Genomic DNA, 22,157 nt, shown 5'->3' on the forward strand with positions numbered 1-22,157 from the left:
CAAGGCGCTCGACCTCCCCATTCGATTGCGGATGGAAGGGCGGTGCTGTAACATGATGAATCCCTTGTCCAGTACAAAAATCACGGAAGGCCTGCGAAGAGAACTGAGGGCCATTGTCCGTGACAATCGTGGATGGAAGACCTTCTAGCGCAAAGATTTCTGACAAAGCCAGCGTCGTCGCCGCAGTGGTGGGCGACGGACAGCGAACAACAAACGGAAACTTCGAGAAGGCGTCAATCAACAGTAGCCAATAAGTGCCGAGGAAAGGGCCGGCAAAGTCAGCGTGCACCCGTTCCCACGGCTGCGCCGGATCAGGCCACGGAGAGGGCAGAGTAAGAGGCGCAGCCAGTTGTTGAACACACTGATCACACGCAGCGACCATGTGGGCGATGTCCGAATCGATACCGGGCCAATAAACGTGCCTGCGGGCCAGGGACTTAGTCCGAGAAATCCCCCAATGGCCCCCATGCAATAGTTTGAGAACAGCTGTGCGAAGAGAGGCGGGCACCACAACCCGTGGAGATGCGCCATCCGTGGCCAGAAGAACAACACCCTCACGAACAGACAGACGAAGGTGCAAGGCATGGTAGTTGCGAAGGGGATCTGACGCCCGGCCCTTGGTCCTGTCCGGCCAACCACGCTGAACAAAACTGATCACCTGACGCAGGACCGGATCCCGCGCAGTAGCCGACGCGACCTGCGAACCTGTAAGTGGAAAACCCTCGACCGCACGACGTTCTTCCTCATCAATGTGGAAACAGAGGAGTTCATCGCGATCGAAAACCGGGTCGGGGCCCATCGGCAAATGCGACAACGCGTCAGCGTTGGCGTGCTGGGCCGTGGGGCGATAGTGAATCTCATAGTGAAAACGAGACAAGTATAAGGCCCAACGTTGCAGGCGGTGAGCTGCCTTATCCGGAAGCGACGCCGAGGGGCTGAACAGAGAGACCAGCGGCTTGTGGTCGGTGATGAGGTGAAACTTAGAACCATACAAAAAAACACTGAACTTTTTCAAAGCATAAATGATAGCGAGCGCCTCCTTTTCTATTTGAGAGTAACGCCGTTGGGCATCGTTGAGGGTCTTGGAAGCGTAGGCGATGGGGCGTTCCGACCCATCCTCATACCGATGGGCGAGAACAGCCACTAGGCCATACTGTGACGCGTCAGTCGCCAGAACCAAGTGCTGACCCGGACGGAATGTGGCAAGACAAGGCGCCGACTGCAAATGAGCCTTCAGGCGGACAAAAGCCTGCTCACACTCGGCGGTCCAACAGAAAGGAACGTTTTTGCGTAACAGCTGATGCAGAGGATGAGCCACCGCCGCCGCGGAGGGAATGAATTTGTGATAATAAGCAACCTTGCCTAGAAACGCCTGAAGTTCTTTGACCGTAGACGGCCGGGGTAGAGCGGTAATGGCCGCAACGTGCTGTCGTAGAGGGCGTATACCCTCACGGGACAAGTGGAAACCAAGATACACAATGGAGGGTTGGAAGAACTGAGACTTGTCCAGATTGCACTTCAACCCTGCTGAATGCAGAACCCGAAACAGTGAACGCAAATTGCGAAGGTGCTCCTCAGTGGAGGCCCCCGTGACAACAATGTCATCCAGGTAGTTGATGCAGCCGGGAACGGACGCCGTGAGCTGTTCCAAAAACCGCTGAAAAATGGCCGGCGCGCTAGCGACGCCAAATGGTAACCGCTGGTACTGATACAACCCACAAGGAGTGTTGATGACGAGAAATTTCTTGGAAGATGCATCCAACGGTAACTGATGGTACGCCTCCGATAAGTCAAGTTTGGAAAAGAACTGGCCCCCAGCGAGCTTGGTAAATAACTCCTCAGGACGGGGAAGAGGATAAGTGTCAATGAGGCTTTGAGCGTTGACAGTGGCTTTAAAATCACCACACAATCGCAGACTCCCGTTTGGTTTAGAAACCACCACGATGGGCGATGCCCATTCGCTGGAGGTAACAGGAAGGAGAATCCCCGAAGCTGTTAACCTGTCTATCTCAGCTTTGACAGGCGCACGCAACGCCATTGGAATAGGGCGTGCCCGGAAAAACTTAGGGCGAGCCGTAGGTTTAAGAGTAATGTGGGCTTCAAACTCCTTGGCACGACCCAGACCAGCAGAGAACACGGACGAGAATTCAGAACACAAGCCATCCAGCTGTGGATACGGAATGTCCTCAGATATGAGGTGCACATCATCATCATCAATGGAAAACCCGAACAACTGGAAAGCATCATAACCGAACAGGTTTTCAGTGCCCGCATGATCCACCACATAAAACGTGAGGGGCCTAACAACAGACTTGTAGGCAGTGGAAGCATCAAACTGGCCAACAATAGGAATTTTCTGCTTATTATAAGTTCGTAGATTTCGCGTAACGGGAGACAAGGGAGGGGAGCCCAACTCCAAATACGTGCGAGAATTAATGAGAGTTACTGCAGAGCCAGTGTCCACTTGCATGCGAATGTCTTTATCCAGAACACGAACAGTAACAAACAACTTATTCGTTTGAGAAAGCACACAGTTAACATCCATGTCCGATGCCTCGTCGACAGGAACTTTAGGGGACTGACACACAGAAGCAATGTGGCCTCTTTTCCTACATGAATTACACGTGGCCCAACGTTTTGGACACGCGGGTCTGTCATGCTGTACGAAACAATGTGGACAAGAAGGAAGGGCGGAACGAACCTGCTTCTGTGGTTGCTGTTTTCGCTGCGAGCGTGGCGGCCCAACGCGACGTTGTTGACGCGAGTGCACCGCCGCCACATCGTCGTTTCCCTGTGAAACAGGCACATTGTCTGCGTCGAAAGTGGTCTGGACAGCGCCTACATCACACCACGCGTCTATTTGCGCACCAGCAGCGTGAGACACTTCAAAGGATTGAGCGATGCTGAGAACTTCCGACAACGACGGGTTTGGCAATTGTAAGGCACGTTGCCGAACTTCTTTATCAGGAGCAAGCCGTAAAATAGCGTCCCGAACCATTGAATCAGCGTAAGACTCATGATGAGTGTCCGTGACAAACTGACATTTCCGACTCAGAACGTGGAGTTCCGCCGCCCAAGCCCGGTAAGATTGATGGGGCTGTTTACGACACCGGTAAAAAGCCACGCGGGCGGCAACGACATGGGTGTTTTTTCGGTAATAGTTAGACAATAAGTCACACATTTCTTGGAAGGACAGAGAGGCAGGTTCCCGCAGAGGGGCTAACTGAGATAGCAGCTGATAGATCCGTGGGGAAATCCAAGATAGAAATAACGACTTACACATAGGAGCGTCGACAACGCCGAAAGCCAAGAAGTGTTGCCGCAAACGCTTCTCGTAATCCTCCCAGTCTTCAGCGGCCTCGTCATAAGGAGGGAACGGAGGCGGAGAAGAGGAAGACAGACGATGAGTAAGCGACGTCGACAACGCCTGAATAGCAGCCGTCAGCTGTGTTTGTTGTTCAATAAGCGCTTGCATAAGCTGTTCCATGTCTGCCCCGACACGAACACACAAGTCCACAACGCAGGAAAAAAAATATCCGACCTCGTCGCCAAAAAGTGTTATAACCTTTAATCACTACTAACGTGCGTGGAGATACAAAAGTAGAAACACTAGCGGGTTACATGTTACTAACTCCGTATCTGTCATTCGACTGCCGGGCCGTGACATGCGGCCGGCGCCGTTCATAACCAGGTGGCGCTCCCGCTCTCGGCCGAGCTGCGGAGCGCCTCTATCGCCGTGTTCGCGTACTAACGTAGCGGCACTTTTGAATGTCGTGGCACTGTCACAACAGTTCCAACACTGGCAAAAGCGCTGCATGGTCCACATGACCAAATACCTTTGTTAGGGAAAATGCCTATTGTCCTCAGCCTCTTGTTTAGTCCTCCTAGTGTCTTACACACAAATGAATAAATTGCATTTTTGATGTCAATCTCTTTCCTGAAACCAAACTGTGATTCAATTCTGACAACAAGTTATGTGTATTGAGATGTGCCACTGCTCTCCTGCACATTGCTTTGTCAAAAATGTGTGAAAACTGTGGTAACAGAGAAACTGCCGTTAATTGTGCACATCCTCACTCTCATCATTTTTATAAAATTGTTTTACTAACTAGTATTTCAGTCAGTTAGGAAGCTGACCACTCCTGAAAGACAAATTGCAAAGTTGAACAAATACAGAACTGATATATGGTGCATTGGTCTTCATAATTGTACTTGAAATCTGGTCATGGCCATGAGAATCTTCACTCTTTAATGATGTAATTGTTGACTCAGTTTCATTGTTGCTTGTTTTTGAGTTGTTGGATGTGACGTAGTTGCATCATAACACCAGTTTCAAGAGTTCTGCGTATTTATCTACATCAGTAAAATTTTGATTTAACTTGCCAACTGTGGAGAAGAATTGTTCAAAAAAATTTCAGAACTGCTGGATGTCAGTAACTTGCTGGTATGATATTTTGGTGCAGGGTCCTGAATACTGACAAGAAGTGATTGTTATTTATTGTACACACCTTTGGTGGATAGCTGACAGTTTCATTCTCACATAAGAGAGTTGTGATATGTTGGAGTATCCACATTCTGCTCTAATAGCTCTTTTATAATTGACAATATAGTTTTAATTTTGTTCTAAGAGCTCTGGCGTTATGGCCAGATGGCCCAATTTATTCTTCATTGTGAGGAGCTGGTGTAGGAAAAATGAAGTAGAAAAAGAATCCTGACAAAATGGTATTAGGTTGGTACATAGGTTTGTAGCATTCGTGTTTTGCATGTTGGCATTCTGGTTTGTGTATTGATTGCCATTTTTTATTTGTAATTCACTGATGCTATTTGAGTTTGCATATTGTCATTTGGAGACACTGAGTGGAGCTGTGGAGTCTAGAAAATGGTGTGCCAAGTGGAGAAATCGGAAAATTCCCGACATATTCTTCTGTTTGAGTTCGATAAAGGGATGACGGCAGTGGAGGCAGCCAGAAACATTTGCGCTGTGTGTGTGTGTGGGGGGGTGGGGGTGGGGATTCTGTGGGACAGAGCACAGCAAGAAAATGGTTTCCTCATTTTAAGGAGGATCGTTTTGACTTAAGTGACTCTCTACATTCAGGAATATTTTTGGGGTTTGATGAAGATTGTTTAAATGCATTAACCCACAGCAATCCACATCAGTGTAATCTAGAACTGGTGATGAACTATGATCGTTCCACCATCATGCAACATTTGTATGCAGTGAGGAAGATTTTACAATGGGGTGTACGGAAATGGCAAACTCTAAGCCTAAATCACAAAAATCAGTGGGTGGCCATATGTGTATCTCCACTAGCTCATTGTCGACTGGTTTATGAACAGCGCTGAGCATTCCTATCCTGTATCATTAATGGTGACAAGAAATGGTATCTTTACACTAACATAAGGAAAAGAAAGGAATGATTGAGCCCAAACAAAGCAGCAACTCTCCATACAAAGACCTGTGTGCATCCACAAATGATAATGTTATGCATGTGGTGGAACAGCAATGATGTGGTGTACTACAAATTCCTTTCCCAACTTGTAACCATTACTGCTGAGATTTATTGTCAACGGCTGAGATGTCTTGCAGACACAATACAAGAACAACCACCAGGAAGGCTGCGCGAAGCGATGCTACTCCACACTCTGCTAGACTGACAAAAAATGCTATACAGGAGTTGGGTTGGGAAGTCGTTCTGCATCCACCTTATTCACCTGTTCTTGTGCTGTCGGATTCTACCTTTCCAGCTCTCTATCAAACAACCTTCAGGGAACTTCCTTTCCAGATCAAAATCCGCTCTGAGCATGGTTTGACAAGTTCTTCGGCTCAAAAGCATAATTATTTCTACAATTGCACACTCAAAAAGTTACCCCAGCATTGGCAGACTGTTGTAAATAGTGAAAGAGAATATATTATTCATGACTAGGTCTCTGTTATGTGTATCTGTTGTGTTTGTTAAACTTACAGAAAAATGATATGAACTTATGCACCAGTCTAATACATATGATACAACATTTTATAAATCTTTGCAGTCAGTTTGCTACCTTTTAAAAAAACCATTTGTGCATCATTTCAGTAATTTCAGACAGCTCTTAAATATATATTTTGCCACATCTGTCTGGTCTGCTTCCAGAGACTGTGTGTGTGTGTGTGTGTGTGTGTGTGTGTGTGTTTTGTCTACTTTTGACAAAGGCCTTGTAGGCCGAAAGCTAACTCGTTAACAGTCTTTTTGTTGTGCCTTTGCGACTCAGCATCTCTGCTATAAGGTGAGTAGCAACTATCCTTTTCATTATATTGTTACATTCCATTCTGGATTTTCGATTGTTTGAGTTCGTCAAAATTGTTGGATTGGTAAGAGATATTCATGCTAATAATAATTATATATCTGTGGAGGATCTTATAGTTATGGCAGTATTTACTTAAAATGAACTAAATTGTTTATTCACAATAAAGGATGGCAGCCAAAAACAGTTGCAGGATAGAATTTTTTTATTAAAATTCTTGACCAAGGTTTCGGTACATATAAATATACCTTCATCAGAAGTAAAACTTCTAAAATTACATCATGCACTGGTTACCTTGGTCAAGAATTTTAATAAAAAAATTCTATCCTGCAACTGTTTTTGGCTGCCATCCTTTATTGTGAAGAATTTTAACAGTTGCTGCTGCAGCCATGTTTAAAATCTTAAATTGTTTATAACATTTTTGTAATGACACAAAGAAAGAGGGAAGAGGTTTGAATCTATCTGGGATCATGTAAAGTGTTAGGTGCCATGAGTTTCTATTGTGTCCGTGGCTTTTCTGGATATGTATCAGTGATTTGCCACTAATCACGACCAATGACTCAAAAATATTTCTCTTTTGAAGGTGAAACAAATGTTATTGTCAAAGACATGGAAGGCAATGTAAATGATATATCTGACAGGATAGTGTCTAACGTCCGCACACGACTTTCAGGCAACAGATTAATGTTTAACAGCAACAAACTACAATGGACACAGTTTCTGTCATGAAAATCTTGGAAAAGTAAAATTTTACTGTCTCAAGGCGGTCAGAGAGGGTAGGTGGAAGACTTGTACAGAAACTGAACACTGCTATCTTAAATGTAAGGATGGCCTCGACTGTCTCTGACACTGAAATGCAAATGCTGCATTTCTTTGCTTACTTTCACTCTTTTACCTTGTATGGTGATTTGTGCTCTCACAATTGCATTCTTAGCTCAGAAAAAGGCAGGCAGATTGATTTTCAGTGTCAGTTCATAATTTTGTGTAGGCTGTTTTTATATGTGTCTTGGAATTCTGATCTGACATCCCTGTACATATATACCATCAGTTAACAATATTGACATTTTTGGTAGAAACTGCAACATTCATCACTGGAAACTAGACGAAAAAATGATTTGCAGCTGGATAACATTTCCTTAAACATAATACACTATTGAGCCAGTTTCATTTTCAATAGGCAGCAGAACAGAAAAAACTGAGTGAATAAACCCCAGTTATTCGAATCAGGATTGAAGGGTTTCTTTGTGGCACACTATTTCTATTCTGTTCAGGAGCTCCTCACAGTAGTTGAGACCTTTTCTATGCGATGTGTTGTTAATTCATGTAGACCCTTAAAAGTTTTTTCATGTTGTATTATTTTGTTTATAAATTTTTTAATGAGCATTCCACAAACTATGTAATGACTCATTCCCTGACCATGTTGCTTTGGTGCTTGTGGTTTCACAGAACGTAATAGATGAGTAAATAAAAAAGCTAAAGGCAGAGAATCTGCTGGATATGATCCTGTTCAGTTTACGTGTAAACAGTGTACAAACACATGAAAATGAAAATAAGATGATTGTCTGAACATGGCCAGCAATTTTGAGGTACTTGAGAAAAATATTTTAATACCTGTCATTAATACAGCACAGTAGTTAGTGGAAAATGAGCTGATTATTAACCTGAAAAAAATGAACTATTTATGTGGTTTTCAACAATAAATAAATAGAGGAACACATGGATATACCTGTAGGTGAAAAAGGACTGGAAGAAATAGCTTCAGCTAAATTTTTAGCTATATATGAGGGTTAGAACTTAAATAGCGGCAACTATTTATTCACAACCGATACAAAAGAGTTAAATATTTGCACCTGTTACTGTCCTTCAAAGTAGTCACCAGTGTTTTGTAGAACCCATTGTCAGCAATGTGGAAGGCGTAGTATACTGTTAGTAGAGCCTGTTCTGTTGAGGGTGTGAATGGAGTGGTCTGCTGCCTGTTGAATCTCTGGAACAGTTCTGAAGCGAATGCCACGAAGAGGTTCCTTCATCTTCAGAATCAAATCTTAGTCACAAGGACATAAGTTCGGAGAGTATGGTGGATGGTACAGTACTTCTCAGTCCCATTGACTGAACAGAGCAGCCACAGCTTGCACTGTATGCGCCCACGCATTGTTGTGTAAGGGTGGGTTGCGCAGGAAGTGTCGCTGCTTCTTTTGCAAAGCTGGTGACAGGTGATGCTCCAAAAACGAACAGTAATACTGTGCACTGATGGTCTGCCGTGCAGGAACGTAATGCGTTAGGATAACACCGTCACAGTAATAAAGAAGACTCACTTTAACTTTAGACCGCTCCATTCGCACCATAAACAGAACAGGGTCTGCTAACGATATACTACACCTTCCACATCGCTAGCAATGGGTTCTACAAAACGCTCATGACTACTTTCAAAGACAGTAACAGATGCAAACATGTAACTCTTTTGTATCAGTTGTGAATAAACAGTTACCACTATTTAAGTTCCAACGCTCATATATTGATAGACAGTGAGCTAAACTGGAAATGGCAGATAAACAGTAAGTTAGGCATAATAACAATTGTAATGAAACAACTGGCTCAGTATGCACATTAAGACCTCTTGTGCACTGTCATGGACTTTTTGAGCCATATGTGTAATATGGAATCACAGTGTGGAGAAACCCTACCATCATAGGAATGAAAAGAATATTGATACCAGTATAAAGAAAAAAGCCATATTGAAAAAAGAGCGAAGAGACCCTTGTAAAAGTTGTTTCAAAGACTGTAATATTTTAACATTTCCTTTGCTATGTATATTCAAGTTCATTTTGACTGCATTATAAGATATCACAAAACTGGAAACTAATGAGCCAGTTCATCCGTGCAAAACAAGAAACACACAACAATTATGGTGCCTTTCATATAGCCTATAGATTTTTGAAAAAGGATCTCAGCACTCCAGTATTGGATTGATGAAAGCAATGCAAAGAGCTTTACAACACCTTGAAACTGAGAAAACTTTCCCTGCAACTGTGAAAAATTTGTTATATATATATAATAGAGGGAAACATTCCACGTGGGAAAAATATATCTAAAAACAAAGATGATGAGACTTACCAAACAAAAGCACTGGCAGGTCGATAGACACACAAACAAACACAAACATACACACAAAATTCGAGCTTTCGCAACCCCTGGTTGCTTCGTCAGGAAAGAGGGAAGGAGAAGGAAAGATGAAAGGATGTGAGTTTTAAGGGAGAGGGTAAGGAGTCATTCCAGTCCCGGGGGCAGAAAGACTTACCTTAGGGGGAAAAAAGGACAGGTATACACTCGCGCACACACACACATATCCATCCGCACATACACAGACACAAGCAGACATTTGTAAAGGCAAAGAGTTTGGGCAGAGATGTCAGTCGAGGTGGAAGTAAAGAGGCAGAGATGTTGAAAGACAGGTGAGGTATGAGTGGCGGCAACTTGAAATTAGCGGAGGTTGAGGCCTGGCGGATAACGAGAAGAGAGGATATACTGAAGGGCAAGTTCCCATCTCCGGAGTCCTGACAGGTTGGTGTTAGTGGGAAGTATCCAGATAACCCGGATGGTGTAACACTGTGCCAAGATGTGCTGGCCGTGCACCAAGGCATGTTTAGCCACAGGGTGATCCTCATTACCAACAAACACTGTCTGCCTGTGTCCATTCGTGCGAATGGACAGTTTGTTGCTGGTCATTCCCACATAGAACGCTTCACAGTGTAGGCAGGTCAGTTGGTAAATCACGTGGATGCTTTCACACGTGGCTCTGCCTTTGATAGTGTACACCTTCCGGGTTACAGGACTGGAGTAGGTGGTGGTGGGAGGGTGCATGGGACAGGTTTTACACCGGGGGCAGTTACAATGGTAGGAGCCAGAGGGTAGGGAAGGTGGTTTGGGGATTTCATAGGGATGAACTAAGAGGTTACGAAGGTTAGGTGGACGGCGGAAAGACACTCTTGGTGGAGTGGGGAGGATTTCATGAAGGATGGATCTCATTTCAGGGCAGGATTTGAGGAAGTCGTATCCCTGCTGGAGAGCCACATTCAGAGTCTGATCCAGTCCCGGAAAGTATCCTGTCACAAGTGGGGCACTTTTGGGGTTCTTCTGTGGGAGGTTCTGAATTTGAAGGGATGAGGAAGTGCCTCTGGTTATTTGCTTCTGTACCAGGTCGGGAGGGTAGTTGCAGGATGCGAAAGCTGTTTTCAGGTTGTTGGTGTAATGGTTCAGGGATTCCGGACTGGAGCAGAATCGTTTGCCACGAAGACCTAGGCTGTAGGGAAGGGACCGTTTGATGTGGAATGGGTGGAAGCTGTCATAATGGAGGTACTGTTGCTTGTTGGTGGGTTTGATGTGGACGGACGTGTGAAGCTGGCCATTGGACAGATGGAGGTCAACATTCCACGTGGGAAAAATTATATATAAAATCAAAGATGAGGTGACTTACCGAACGAAAGCGCTGGCAGGTCGATAGACACACAAACAAACACAAACATACACACAAAATTCAAGCTTTCGCAACAAACTGTTGCCTCATCAGGAAAGAGGGAAGGAGAGGGGAAGACGAAAGGAAGTGGGTTTTAAGGGAGAGGGTAAGGAGTCATTCCAATCCCGGGAGTGGAAAGACTTACCTTAGGGGGAAAAAAGGACGGGTATACACTCGCACACACGCACATATCCATCCACACATACAGACACAAGCAGATATATAAAAATAGGATAGCAGAGGAGATGAATAGGTAGTGACCTAAAGTTACATGCTCATTCTGTGAATAATAAATTTTATGTGCCATATTAAGAGAAAATGAACTAGCATTAGACCCAGTGTTGTCTTATACTTATCATGTACTATCAAAGATAATATTTTATCCAAAAATTATGTTGTTTAAACTCTGGTAATGTAAATCATTTTTATTGGGTAACATCATTATTATAAATCATTGTATTTTTTATATATATTATTATATGTATACATTGTCTAGATTGTAAGAATAATTTTGTGGCCTATGTTACAAGTACATAACTGCACAAAAGGTAATACATGGGACCAATATAAGTAATAATAAAAATCATAATCCGCGAAAATTTGTGTATGTTGTGCTGCTGTTTCCTTGCATTTTGTGGAAAGCACACCGTCTGTACCAGGTTGAAAGACTTAAATAAATGCATTAACATTTTTATATTTGGAGAATCGGTCAGAAAATGAGTATTAAATCCTCACACAAAGTCAACTTCACACATCTTTCTTGAGAACCGAATGTAGCACAGCACCAGAAATGGAAAGTAAAACCCAGTGTTCTTAACTGGGGGTCTGTAGAGGTCTATACTGAAATTATTTTCCCTACTGCACAACACAGATATTTGTTCTTCACAATGTTTTGGTACATCAATTCTTTTGAGTGAAACTTTACACGAGTCATAAATGGCAACTCCTCTCTTTCACAGTGAACTCCTTGCAGCATATGAGGATATTGATTCTTAAACCAAAAGATTACATCCATATTCATATTAATAACAAAGAAAGATAGGAAGATCTGTTTTGCATAATAATATGAGGCCTGTTCAATAAAGAATGATCATAATTTTTATGTGGCCATTCTTTCTTGCACTAAAATTTAATCTTATGGTAGTCTGTTAGCTTAATATGCAACAAACACGCCGTTGTAGTTTCATTGTTGGGACTCGTGGTTGCTGCCTGTGAGAGGCAGGCGAGGTCAGGCATATTCAGTATCGCCTACTGCTGCAATGGAGGTAATGCATGAGGAACAATATGCAGCTTTGAAATTCTGCTTTCGTCTCAACAAATCTCCAGTTGAGGCCTATATAATGTTATGAGGCCTATGGAGAGTCTGTTCTTCCCTACAGCTCAGCTCGAAGCTGGTTTAAAATGTTTAAAGAGGGGAGACAATCAGTTTCAATGGAAGGTGGACCCGGTGCTCCAGTTACTGCTGTCAGGGAAGAAAACATCAAAACTGCTGCTGTCATTGTGAGAGAGGATCAACGAATTACCTTAAGATCACTTTCTGAAATACTGAACATTTCATTGGGTGCCACCAACCCGTTGGTGAGAGAAAAATTACACATGACATGTGTTTGTGCGCGATGGTTTCCAAGGCTGTTGATTCCCGAACAAAAGGACATTCGTGTGCAGTTCTGCATGCAGTTAAAGTTGATGTTAGAGGAAGATCCGGAGTTTCTTTCAAATGTAATCACTCGTGATGAAACTTGGTTACATCATTTTAATCCTGAGAGCAAACAGCAAAGCTCAGTGTGGAAATCTCATTCATAACCAACCCCCAAAAAAGCAAAAGTGGTTGCTTCTACTGAGAAAGTTATAGTCATCTCATTCTTCGATATTCATGGAATGGTTTATCAGCACGTTGTACCTGCACACACATCAGTATCTGGACAATACTATAGGGATGTTCTGAAAACATTGCAAGTCCATATCAGGCACAAAACCACATTTCTGTGAAGCAGGCTGGATGATGCACCACAATAATGCATGGCCATATATTGCCGATGTTGTTGCTGAATATCTTGCAAAAATCAACATGAAGTGCATCCCACACCCTCCCTATAGTCCAGATTTAGCCCCATCTGACTTTTTTCTGTTACCTAACATGAAGAAATGCCTTCGTAAGAGGCATTATCAATCATCAGAAGCAGTGGTGAAGGCTGCAGAGGCGATTTTGGACCTCTCAAAAAATGGTTTCCAGCATATTTTTGAAGACTGTCAAAAAAAAAAAAAAAAAAAAAAAAAAAATCGTTCTTTATTGAACAGCCCTCATACTAATGGAATATAGTTACCTTCTAGATATCTACCTTCAAAAAAATGTTGTTGGATAATCATCAGACATTTGTGATACAATATGTATTTCGAAACTTCCTGGCAGCGCACACTCTGCTGCAGAGTGAAAGTCTCATTCTGGAAATATGTATTTTCTTTTAAAGTTATTTCATAGGGCACAACACATTTTGTAAAATACCAACCAGTTATATAAACAATTGCAATTTTAGAATCTTCCCACACCCCCGACCCCCGTTACATAAATTGTCATTAATACCCTTGGTTCAGCAACTGTAGGATCATTTTTGGTTAATTTAAGCCATTGCATTTAAAGATGATGATCACCCATATTTCTTTTATTATTATTATTATTATTATTATTATTATTATATAAGCCTCTATTGAACTAAATTTAGTCGTTATTCTTCAAGATTAGGATTGTGTCATAGACACAGAGTGAAGGTACAATCAGTATATAGTTTTTAGTAGATACAAGTGTACTGAAGTAAAGGCAAACATTCAATAGGGAACAAAGCAACTAATGAGGTCCTGCTATTACACTGTGTTCATGTAAGAGATGTGGGCCAGTTGTTGCAGAAAGAATTGGGAAACAAGTACAGGGTTGCAAATGTTTTCAACCAGCTCCACGTCTTCGCCAAGGGACAGAGGATACAGGTTCTTTGTACAAGGATTTTGGAAATGAAAATTGTGTGATAATGGGTAGATAGGAAACAGTATTGAGAGGTATCAACCCTATGTTATTGAGTGTAGCCTGATAAAGATAGCTTTGGAAATGAACCAAGCAAACATTGAATATGTTCCTGTAAAAATCAGTTGTGATTAGCCCCTGTTGAAGATCTTTGAAAATCAGGTAAATATGGAGTTGGATTGATTGCTTCTGTCAGTTGCAGAGTTCAAAATAGATTTGGGTTCTGTTGATGACATCGACAGGTGAAGTTTTACAGGAGATTTTACGAGACAAGCCTATGTCTTGATAGGAATGGGAAAGGGAAATTGTCTGGATAGAAAACAAAATCTATAAAGGAAGGAGTGGGGGCCCACTGCTACTTGTGGAAGTATCTACCTCCAGGTCCAAGGGCATAATCTTTTTTTGATGTTAAATTTAGATTTCAGTCTTTCGGTATTAAGTAAATGTTACTGAAAAAGCTGAGCCTGAAATGTTCATTTTGCTGTGGTGTAGCTGAGAGTAGGTCTTTGGTGAAATGATGTGGTAATATCAACCTACTCCTAGTTTGAAAGATTGGAAAGCTGTTATTATTCAGGAATTTGTAATATAATTTTAATTAGGTTTACACTTCCCGTTTAAAGAACCTATACAATATTAAAAATCATATCAATTTATACTGAATTTCCAATTAGAGTACTGTGGTATCCTGCGGATTATTCTTCATGTTATCCACTTTTTATGGTAAACACTGTGTGAAAATTTATACTTTAATAAATTTATTTAGGTAACTTTGTATCCATATTTTCTACTAGTGACAGTAGTGTTCAATACGACAAAGAAGTTGGCCATTTAGCATTTGACAGACTGTGTACACATGACAACCTGCATACCAAGAGGCCCACATCAATTTTGACATCATAAAGAGACATGTTACTTGATATAGGCATAAGTAATGCTACTGCAATACTGTCCAAATACTGGCCTAGCAGTTAAATATTTTTACATGATGTACAGCAAGATTCCGTTTAGCAAACTTTGTATCTCTTGTTTAATTTTGAAATGTTAAAAACCAAAGAATTACAAAATTGACTGTATGGTGGCTGTCTAGGCAGATTCCGAAATTTGATTAAAGTACTAGGTTATTCAATTCTACAAAGCAGATCTTTCTGTTTTTAACATTTCATTGTATTCCCTAAAGGCTAGAGCAGGTTGTTTGAGATCAGACTTATTGTAGAATCCAGTTCTCAGCCAAATACCAGGGTAGATGATAGTGGGAAAATGGGGATATTCATTGGTAATGTTTGGGAAGGGATAACGAGAACTTGCATATGCCTTACAACTAAGGGAACACTCCAAAAAACCTGGATTGTAACTGGGGGGGATTGGAGTTTGTTTTAATTTATTTCAAGAACATAGACAATTAGTATCCCATTTATAACTGATATGCCCTATCCCTTCTTTAATGATGACTGGTCTTGTCCTCCGTAATCTTGTTGCTTTCATGAGATCTTATTTGATGTTTATTTTGAACATCACATTTGGACAATTTCCTTACAGCTGCCCTCTAATGGGTGTCTGCCAGCAAAAACCTGTAGCGAACAGGATTTGCAACAAATGCTGTAATCAAGACTATGGCTGTAACATTAGTGGTGCATGAAAGTGAGTTCTTAACACCGAGAGATTACTGAGAAATTCACAGAAGCAGTGGCATCATTAACACCAAAGTCATTTCTGGCACCATGACATCAGGATACAGTAGCGCCGCGCCACCAGTTGTAGAACAGTTATTTATTGTTTTGACAATAAGTGTACAGCCAAAATGGACATGATGGATTGGTTGCCAAGATCAAAACTGATATGAAATTGGCAGTAGTTACTCCAGAAATGGTCCATAACCGCGAAACCTTCAGGTCCAAAATCAAACAGTGGAAGGTCCAGGCTGGAATAACAATGATGTTATGAGAAGGATAGACTGCTACTCATCACATGGAGGAGGCATTGAGTTGCAGACAGGCATAATGAAAAAGACTGCTAAACATTTAAGCTTTTGGGCAAAATAGTTCTTTGTAAGTAGAAAACACACTCATTTATGCAAGCACAACACACACACACACACACACACACACACACACACACACAGCCACTGTCTCCAGCTACTATTACCTGAATATGTAAAGACAGTGGCTGTGTGTGTGTGAGTTGTGCTTGTGTAAATGTGTGTTTGTTTTTTTTTTTTTTGAAGAAGCACTTTTTTGTCCAGAAGCTTAAGCGTACAGTTCCAAAATTCACACATGGTAAGTTGACCAACAGGAAAAGCAAAAGAAGATTTGAACAATGTGGTCTGAGAAGAAGAAGGAAGCCCACAGGAAGGGAATGCAAAAAAAAAAAAAATATATGGGCACAAAGGAAGTACTTTGTGTACTCCAATTGGGCATATTCACTAATATTAATAATAATAGTAGTGGTAGTAGCAGTAGTAGTAGAAGAAGAAGAAGAAGAAGAAGAAGAATAGGGCAATAGCAGCAGCAGAGTTACTGTTAGCTACACCTCAGCAAAACTAATGCAAAAATTTACCCTGTACTACCCTAGGCCTGGGATGATTTAGTAAGACCTATGTAAGTCATCAATCAGTCAGCTAGAAATCTTCATGAAAGAACCTTTCTGCCAAGAATACAGGTTTGAATATCACTTTTACATTACTTACAGAGTCTACTGTGGACATTACTAGTGGAGTGGACCAGGTGATGCGATGGCACTCACAGGACATTACCAATGAGATAAGGCTTGTCACATGTCACATTTTAGTAGCAGTCAAGCCTCTCCTCCCAAGTTGAACTTCAGCAGAGCAGAGAGAGAACATCTCGGTGCTTTGTGGAGGGATGAAGATATTTATATAATTCTCAAGTGTCTGGCTGGGTCATGTAACTCCTCTACAATATTTTGGCAATCAGACATGTTGCCATCTTCAGGTGGTCCCTGATGAATGCTGCGCTGCTCCTCTCTGCTTCCTATATGTGCTGGCTTTTGTACGCTCCACCACCTCGCTGTGCTCGCTTTCCAAGATAGTGCGGACACTGCCGACCTGAGCACGAACTGAGACACTGCTTCCCCCACAATCCGTCATGTCAGCCACAAGCAAAGCAAGGTGGGGGAGGGGGTAATGGCCAGCATATTGAGGATGCTGAGGGGAGGAGTGCAGCTTTCATCAGGGACCACCTGATAATTGCAACGTGTCTGTTTGCCAAAATATTGTAGAGGAATTATGATGTGATCCTGCTGGACACTCAAGTTTTCTATAAATTAGAAATACACCAGGAAAACCTCAGATTAGATAAAGATATAATTGTTTCAGCCAGCTGAGGGGAAAAATGTCATTGTCTTTCTTAATGTTGCAGAGTATCATAGCAAAATGTAATTGCTGTTGGAGAACAATACATACAGGTTCCAAAACATGATCCAACTCTGTCATACAGGAGAAAAACAGCTGAGGAGTTTCAATTGCTCCTGACAACGTGAACAGAGGTTACTGTTGAAAGCTGCAGCTTTGACTCATTTGACATGGCATGAACACTGAGAAAATTTGATATGAAAACTTATCTTGTTTTTAACAATATTATGAGAAGTAAAGTTGCTACTCACCATATAGCTGAGACACAGTGTGGTTTCAGTTGCCTGAGACTGCAGTCGTGTGTGTGAGTTGCGTTTGCATGCATGTGTGTGCCTGCGCATGTGTACCTATTGTTGACAAAGGCCATTGGCCGCAAACTTTGAGTGCGAAAATCTTTTTGTTGTGCCTACCACATCTCCGCTATATGGTGAGTAGCAACTTTCCATCTCATAATATTGTTACATTCCATCCTGGATTTTTCATTGTTTGATTTTTATCTTGCTTTTATTTGTATTTGCGATATAGTTTTCAGAAAACTATTTGAAACTGTAAGTATTTTTTGATGAACTCTAAATTTGGTATCCCTTATTAATTTACTGTATTGATTTCTTTTTCTCTTAGATGTCAGAATCATCCTGGATTTTGTCTGCCTGTCAGTATTTGTATGCTAATTTGTTAACTTTTTATTCTTGTGTTCAATGGGGCATGCTAGATTTAAATAACAACTTATTGTTGAGCATAAATCTTCCCATCTGTTCTCTATATTCTCACATGAGTCAATTGCTCTCCAGCCTTCTAACTTCAGTGAGGTGTGTAGCTCATTTAAATTTTCTGGTTTTGTTTGCCTAAACTTCACGAATATTTTTTGCAAGCTCATCTTTCTACGCTTTATTTTTAACTTGCGGATTGCCTACTCTGAGGCACATTAATTCTTATGAGGCTTTGTACTGCAAATATCAGATTGTAAGAACTGATTAAACTACAAACGGTTTTTATATGACAATTGTCTTTCAGTGTACATATATTTAGATCACCTGCCACTGTGTGTCAGAATATCTTGATTATTTAACGTAAAATTACTCCCAATTCCTATTGTAAACTATTTATATTAGAGAGAGTGATCAGTTTAGTGTTAGTTTAGTCCTTTACTCTCCCTGAAATATTATTTTTATTTCTGCTGCTTCAGGAATCCTCTCTGATTAGTTTTACACTCTCCTTTGGGAGGACTATATTAGTCATTTCTAGTTCTGTAGGCAATTCATTCATGATAAAGTATTAGATAGCCTACTGGACATTACTAATTCTTTCCCTTCTAATTTTGCTGATGCATGTTGAACAACATTTCAGTTCTTATAAAGAAATGAAAGGAAAGTTCAGAATTAAAGGAAAATCTGATAGGGAAGAGGAGCAGTTATAAACTTAAGATTGCTGTACTATTTTCTTTGATATTAACTGAGCTTTAAGGAAACTACTGAACAGAACAGACAAGTATTGAATTTTTCATAATAAAAGATACATACATTTGAAGATAAATATAAATAAATGAAAAAAAATTGAAGTAAGTACAGTGACACATGTAATATTAGTGGAATCAGTTCAGTTTTTATATGCATGCATGTTGTCTGTTCTTCTGGACATGTCCAAATGAACAGACACTGCATATTCATATAATTAATTTGCCTCCACGAGTAATGAACCCACTGCTTTCAGTGTGGATGCATAACATGTTCAACCTCCTGTGGGAACCTCAAAGCAACGAGCATGAAGGACAGAGACTGGGCCTATGGGTGGGTGGCATAGGTGGTAATTTGAGGTGACGGGCAAGCAAGCTGAGAAGGTCTGCGCAATTGCAATAAATACTATGTCGGGTGGTGCAGTGGTTAACGCAACTGCATAGTAAGCAGGATAACCCAGGTTCAAATCTCATCGCTGCTGATTCTGCATGAAGTGCCAATACAGCTGACGTCAATAGTTTCTTCCCTTCCCTTTCCTTCCCACTTTCCCACTTCCCCCCTTCCCCCTCCTCCCTCCCCCTCCTCCTCGTCCCCTCCTCCCCCCCCCCCCCCTCTCCCACCTCCCCACCTTCATTTTACATAAAACAGTTTAGTTATGTTGAACACTAATGACAGTAATAGTTTGAGTCTGGTTAGTGGCATATTCAGATATTCTAATGATTGTAAAAAGCAGAAATTTGCATTTGAGACCTTGCCTAGCACAGATTTTCAGTTATGACAACATATTTTCTATTTGAATGTTTAAATTTAAATAGTTTTGCCTGAATATTTTTGTCTCGGACCACTACATTATCAAGAGAAATCTATACTATCATGTCTACTTGATTCTTAGTTTCAGATTATTAACTCGCAAAATAAAAGGGATGGTGAGGAGAACAGAATAGGTAGAGCCATTCTTGATATTTCACTTACCATAATTGAGGACTGATACAAAAGTATTGCTGTGAGCTAAAAATATTCTGGAGGAAAGCAGGGTGGTAGACTTTAATATATGGTAGCTGATGATGAATAGATTTCAAAGGCTTGTTATTAGTAGTTGCTGTGAATGTAAGGCTGTTATGTGTTGCAGCTCCTTCTGTCAAATACACTGAATAACTGCATCAGAATGCTACTGCAGCAGAATGTAAAAATATCAAAAATTGTTACTGCTACATTTTTCTGATTAACAGGAGTTCAATGCACTTAGTCAGTTGGAAATTGCAATTAATTTTCTAGCTTGAGGAAATAACTCATGGAGCACTAATACATTCACATGATTGTTTGAAGAATCTGGTAAGTTACAAGAGATCAGATTCCTACAAATGTTCTGCCAGAATTGACTAATGTTTTTTAATGGTGGTAATTCACTAATGCCATTGTGAGACTGCATGTACTTCAGAACAACACATTTATGAATGAAACCCACTAGCAGTGACTGCCAGTACTTTTCACCCATTGATTCTCTAGTTGATGATTTTCGTGTTCAATGATTTGGAGGTAATCGAGGCTGGAATATCAGTCATCCAATAATTCTAAATCAGAGCAATAAGCAGAGGTAGGTGCACTCTTTTAGGGGTAGCATAATATGTGGGCAACTCGCAAAATACTTTCCACAGAAGTGTTGCTGATTAGAGAGATATATGTGATGTGCTGGATCATCATGATTTGCAGAAAAATGATTAGAAATAAACCTTTAAAAAACATCAAACCAGCCTATGCTTAGAGAACCACTACATCTAAGAAAAGGGGAACCAGCAAGATTAACTGGAAGACTGTAGACTAATGCCTGGTTAAAAATATTACCCATACTAACACAGCACTTTGTATCACAGTTCTTCCAGGAAAAAGAACTAATGGTTGAGTTAGCATCACAGTATTGTGTAGATAGTATTATCTTACTATGCAGAGGCCTAAGCAGAAAACTGTCATGGACTTGTCATGAGTCTATGTACTGTATTTGATGCATTTATGTTAATTTTCAGCCCAAAAACAATTGTTTGCATCTGACTCACTTGTCCTAGAAAAGACAAAGGATTTAGCAGTTATTTTTATGATGATACAGTTCTTTCTGCACTAGAAGCTCCCTATCACTAAAATGTCTTACTTTTTTCCAGGCAGAGAATGCACAAAAAACGGTCAAAGAACAGTTGGATTCACAAGAAAAAGAATGGCAGAACCATTTGAAAGAGTTAGAGCAACAACACGCTGTAGCTCTTAAAAAGGTGGAGGAGTTAACGCAGCAATTGATGAATCGTACAGGGGCTTTAGAAGGTATAAACACTTCAGCAGTGCTAGTTCCGTTGAAATACTGACTGTATTCATAACTGTTCCTGTAATGCAGCTCTCCACAGCTGATACAGTCGCAGGAAATTTGTGTATATTAATGTGTGAGAATAATTTAGAGGTAAAGGTAAGAAGTAACAACTCACCAAATAGCAGAGACAGTAGGTTGTCAACTTGCACAGGTCTAATGGTCTGTTTACATGCTGGCAGAACTTTCCATACCATATTACTGTGTGAAAATGTATGTGTACATTCCGGTATAACTCTGGAATGCCTTCAGCAATTTCGACTGAACCAGATATACCCTGCAGCCAGACGACTAGCACGAGTTTTGGTGTTCTCGTAAAGATAAGTCATTTTAGATTATAAAACATATAGTTTAGTATTGATTACGTGGTAAATAGGTGCATTAGTGTGCCTTTTAAGTGTACCATTAAAGGTTTCATTTTTCTTTACGTAATATAGCAGAAAACACGAAAAGATCGTACAGACGTATTTTCTGTTTACATTTTGCCACAGCAAATTTATAGATTTTCGTTTAGTTGTTCTTTGCTCTCTCCAGAAATTTAACTTAGCATACCTCTTCATTATTTAACTTTATCTGAAAACTACCTTGAGCAGTTAAACAGAGAACCGACTCGTGGCAATAACATATTAGACCTTCTCGTGACAAACAGACCCGAACTATTTGAAACAGTTAACGCAGAACAGGGAATCAGCGATCATAAAGCGGTTACTGCATCGATGATTTCAGCCGTAAATAGAAATATTAAAAAAGGTAGGAAGATTTTTCTGTTTAGCAAAAGTGACAAAAAGCAGATTTCAGAGTACTTGACGGCTCAACACAAAAGTTTTGTCTCAAGTACAGATAGTGTTGAGGATCAGTGGACAAAGTTCAAAACCATCGTACAATATGCATTAGATGAGTATGTGCCAAGCAAGATCGTAAGATATGGAAAAGACCCACCGTGGTACAACAACCTAATTAGAAAACTGCTGCAGGAGCAAAGGGAACTTCACTGCAAACATAAATGTAGCCAAAGCCTTGCAGACAAACAAAAATTACGCGAAGCAAAATGTAGTGTGAGGAGGGCTATGCTAGAGGCGTTCAATGGATTCAAAAGCAAAGTTCTATGTACTGACTTGGCAGAAAATCCTAAGAAATTTTGGTCTTATGTCAAAGCGGTAGGTGGATCAAAACAAAATGTC

General features: G+C 40.9%; 1 protein-coding gene across 2 annotated transcripts in view; it reads left to right on the forward strand.

Annotated features, from left to right (window-relative positions):
* Positions 1-22,157, forward strand: part of LOC126458436 (cilium assembly protein DZIP1-like) — a 289,883-nt gene that overhangs the window by 68,046 nt on the left and 199,680 nt on the right. For both annotated transcript variants that reach the window (XM_050095490.1, XM_050095491.1), the window contains exon 7: positions 20,780-20,936. In XM_050095490.1, coding sequence (XP_049951447.1) covers positions 20,780-20,936 — 157 coding nt within the window. The remainder of the gene's footprint in view (positions 1-20,779; positions 20,937-22,157) is intronic.

This window comes from Schistocerca serialis, chromosome 2, assembly GCF_023864345.2.
Source record: "Schistocerca serialis cubense isolate TAMUIC-IGC-003099 chromosome 2, iqSchSeri2.2, whole genome shotgun sequence".
NCBI classification, from domain to species: Eukaryota; Metazoa; Arthropoda; class Insecta; order Orthoptera; family Acrididae; genus Schistocerca; species Schistocerca serialis.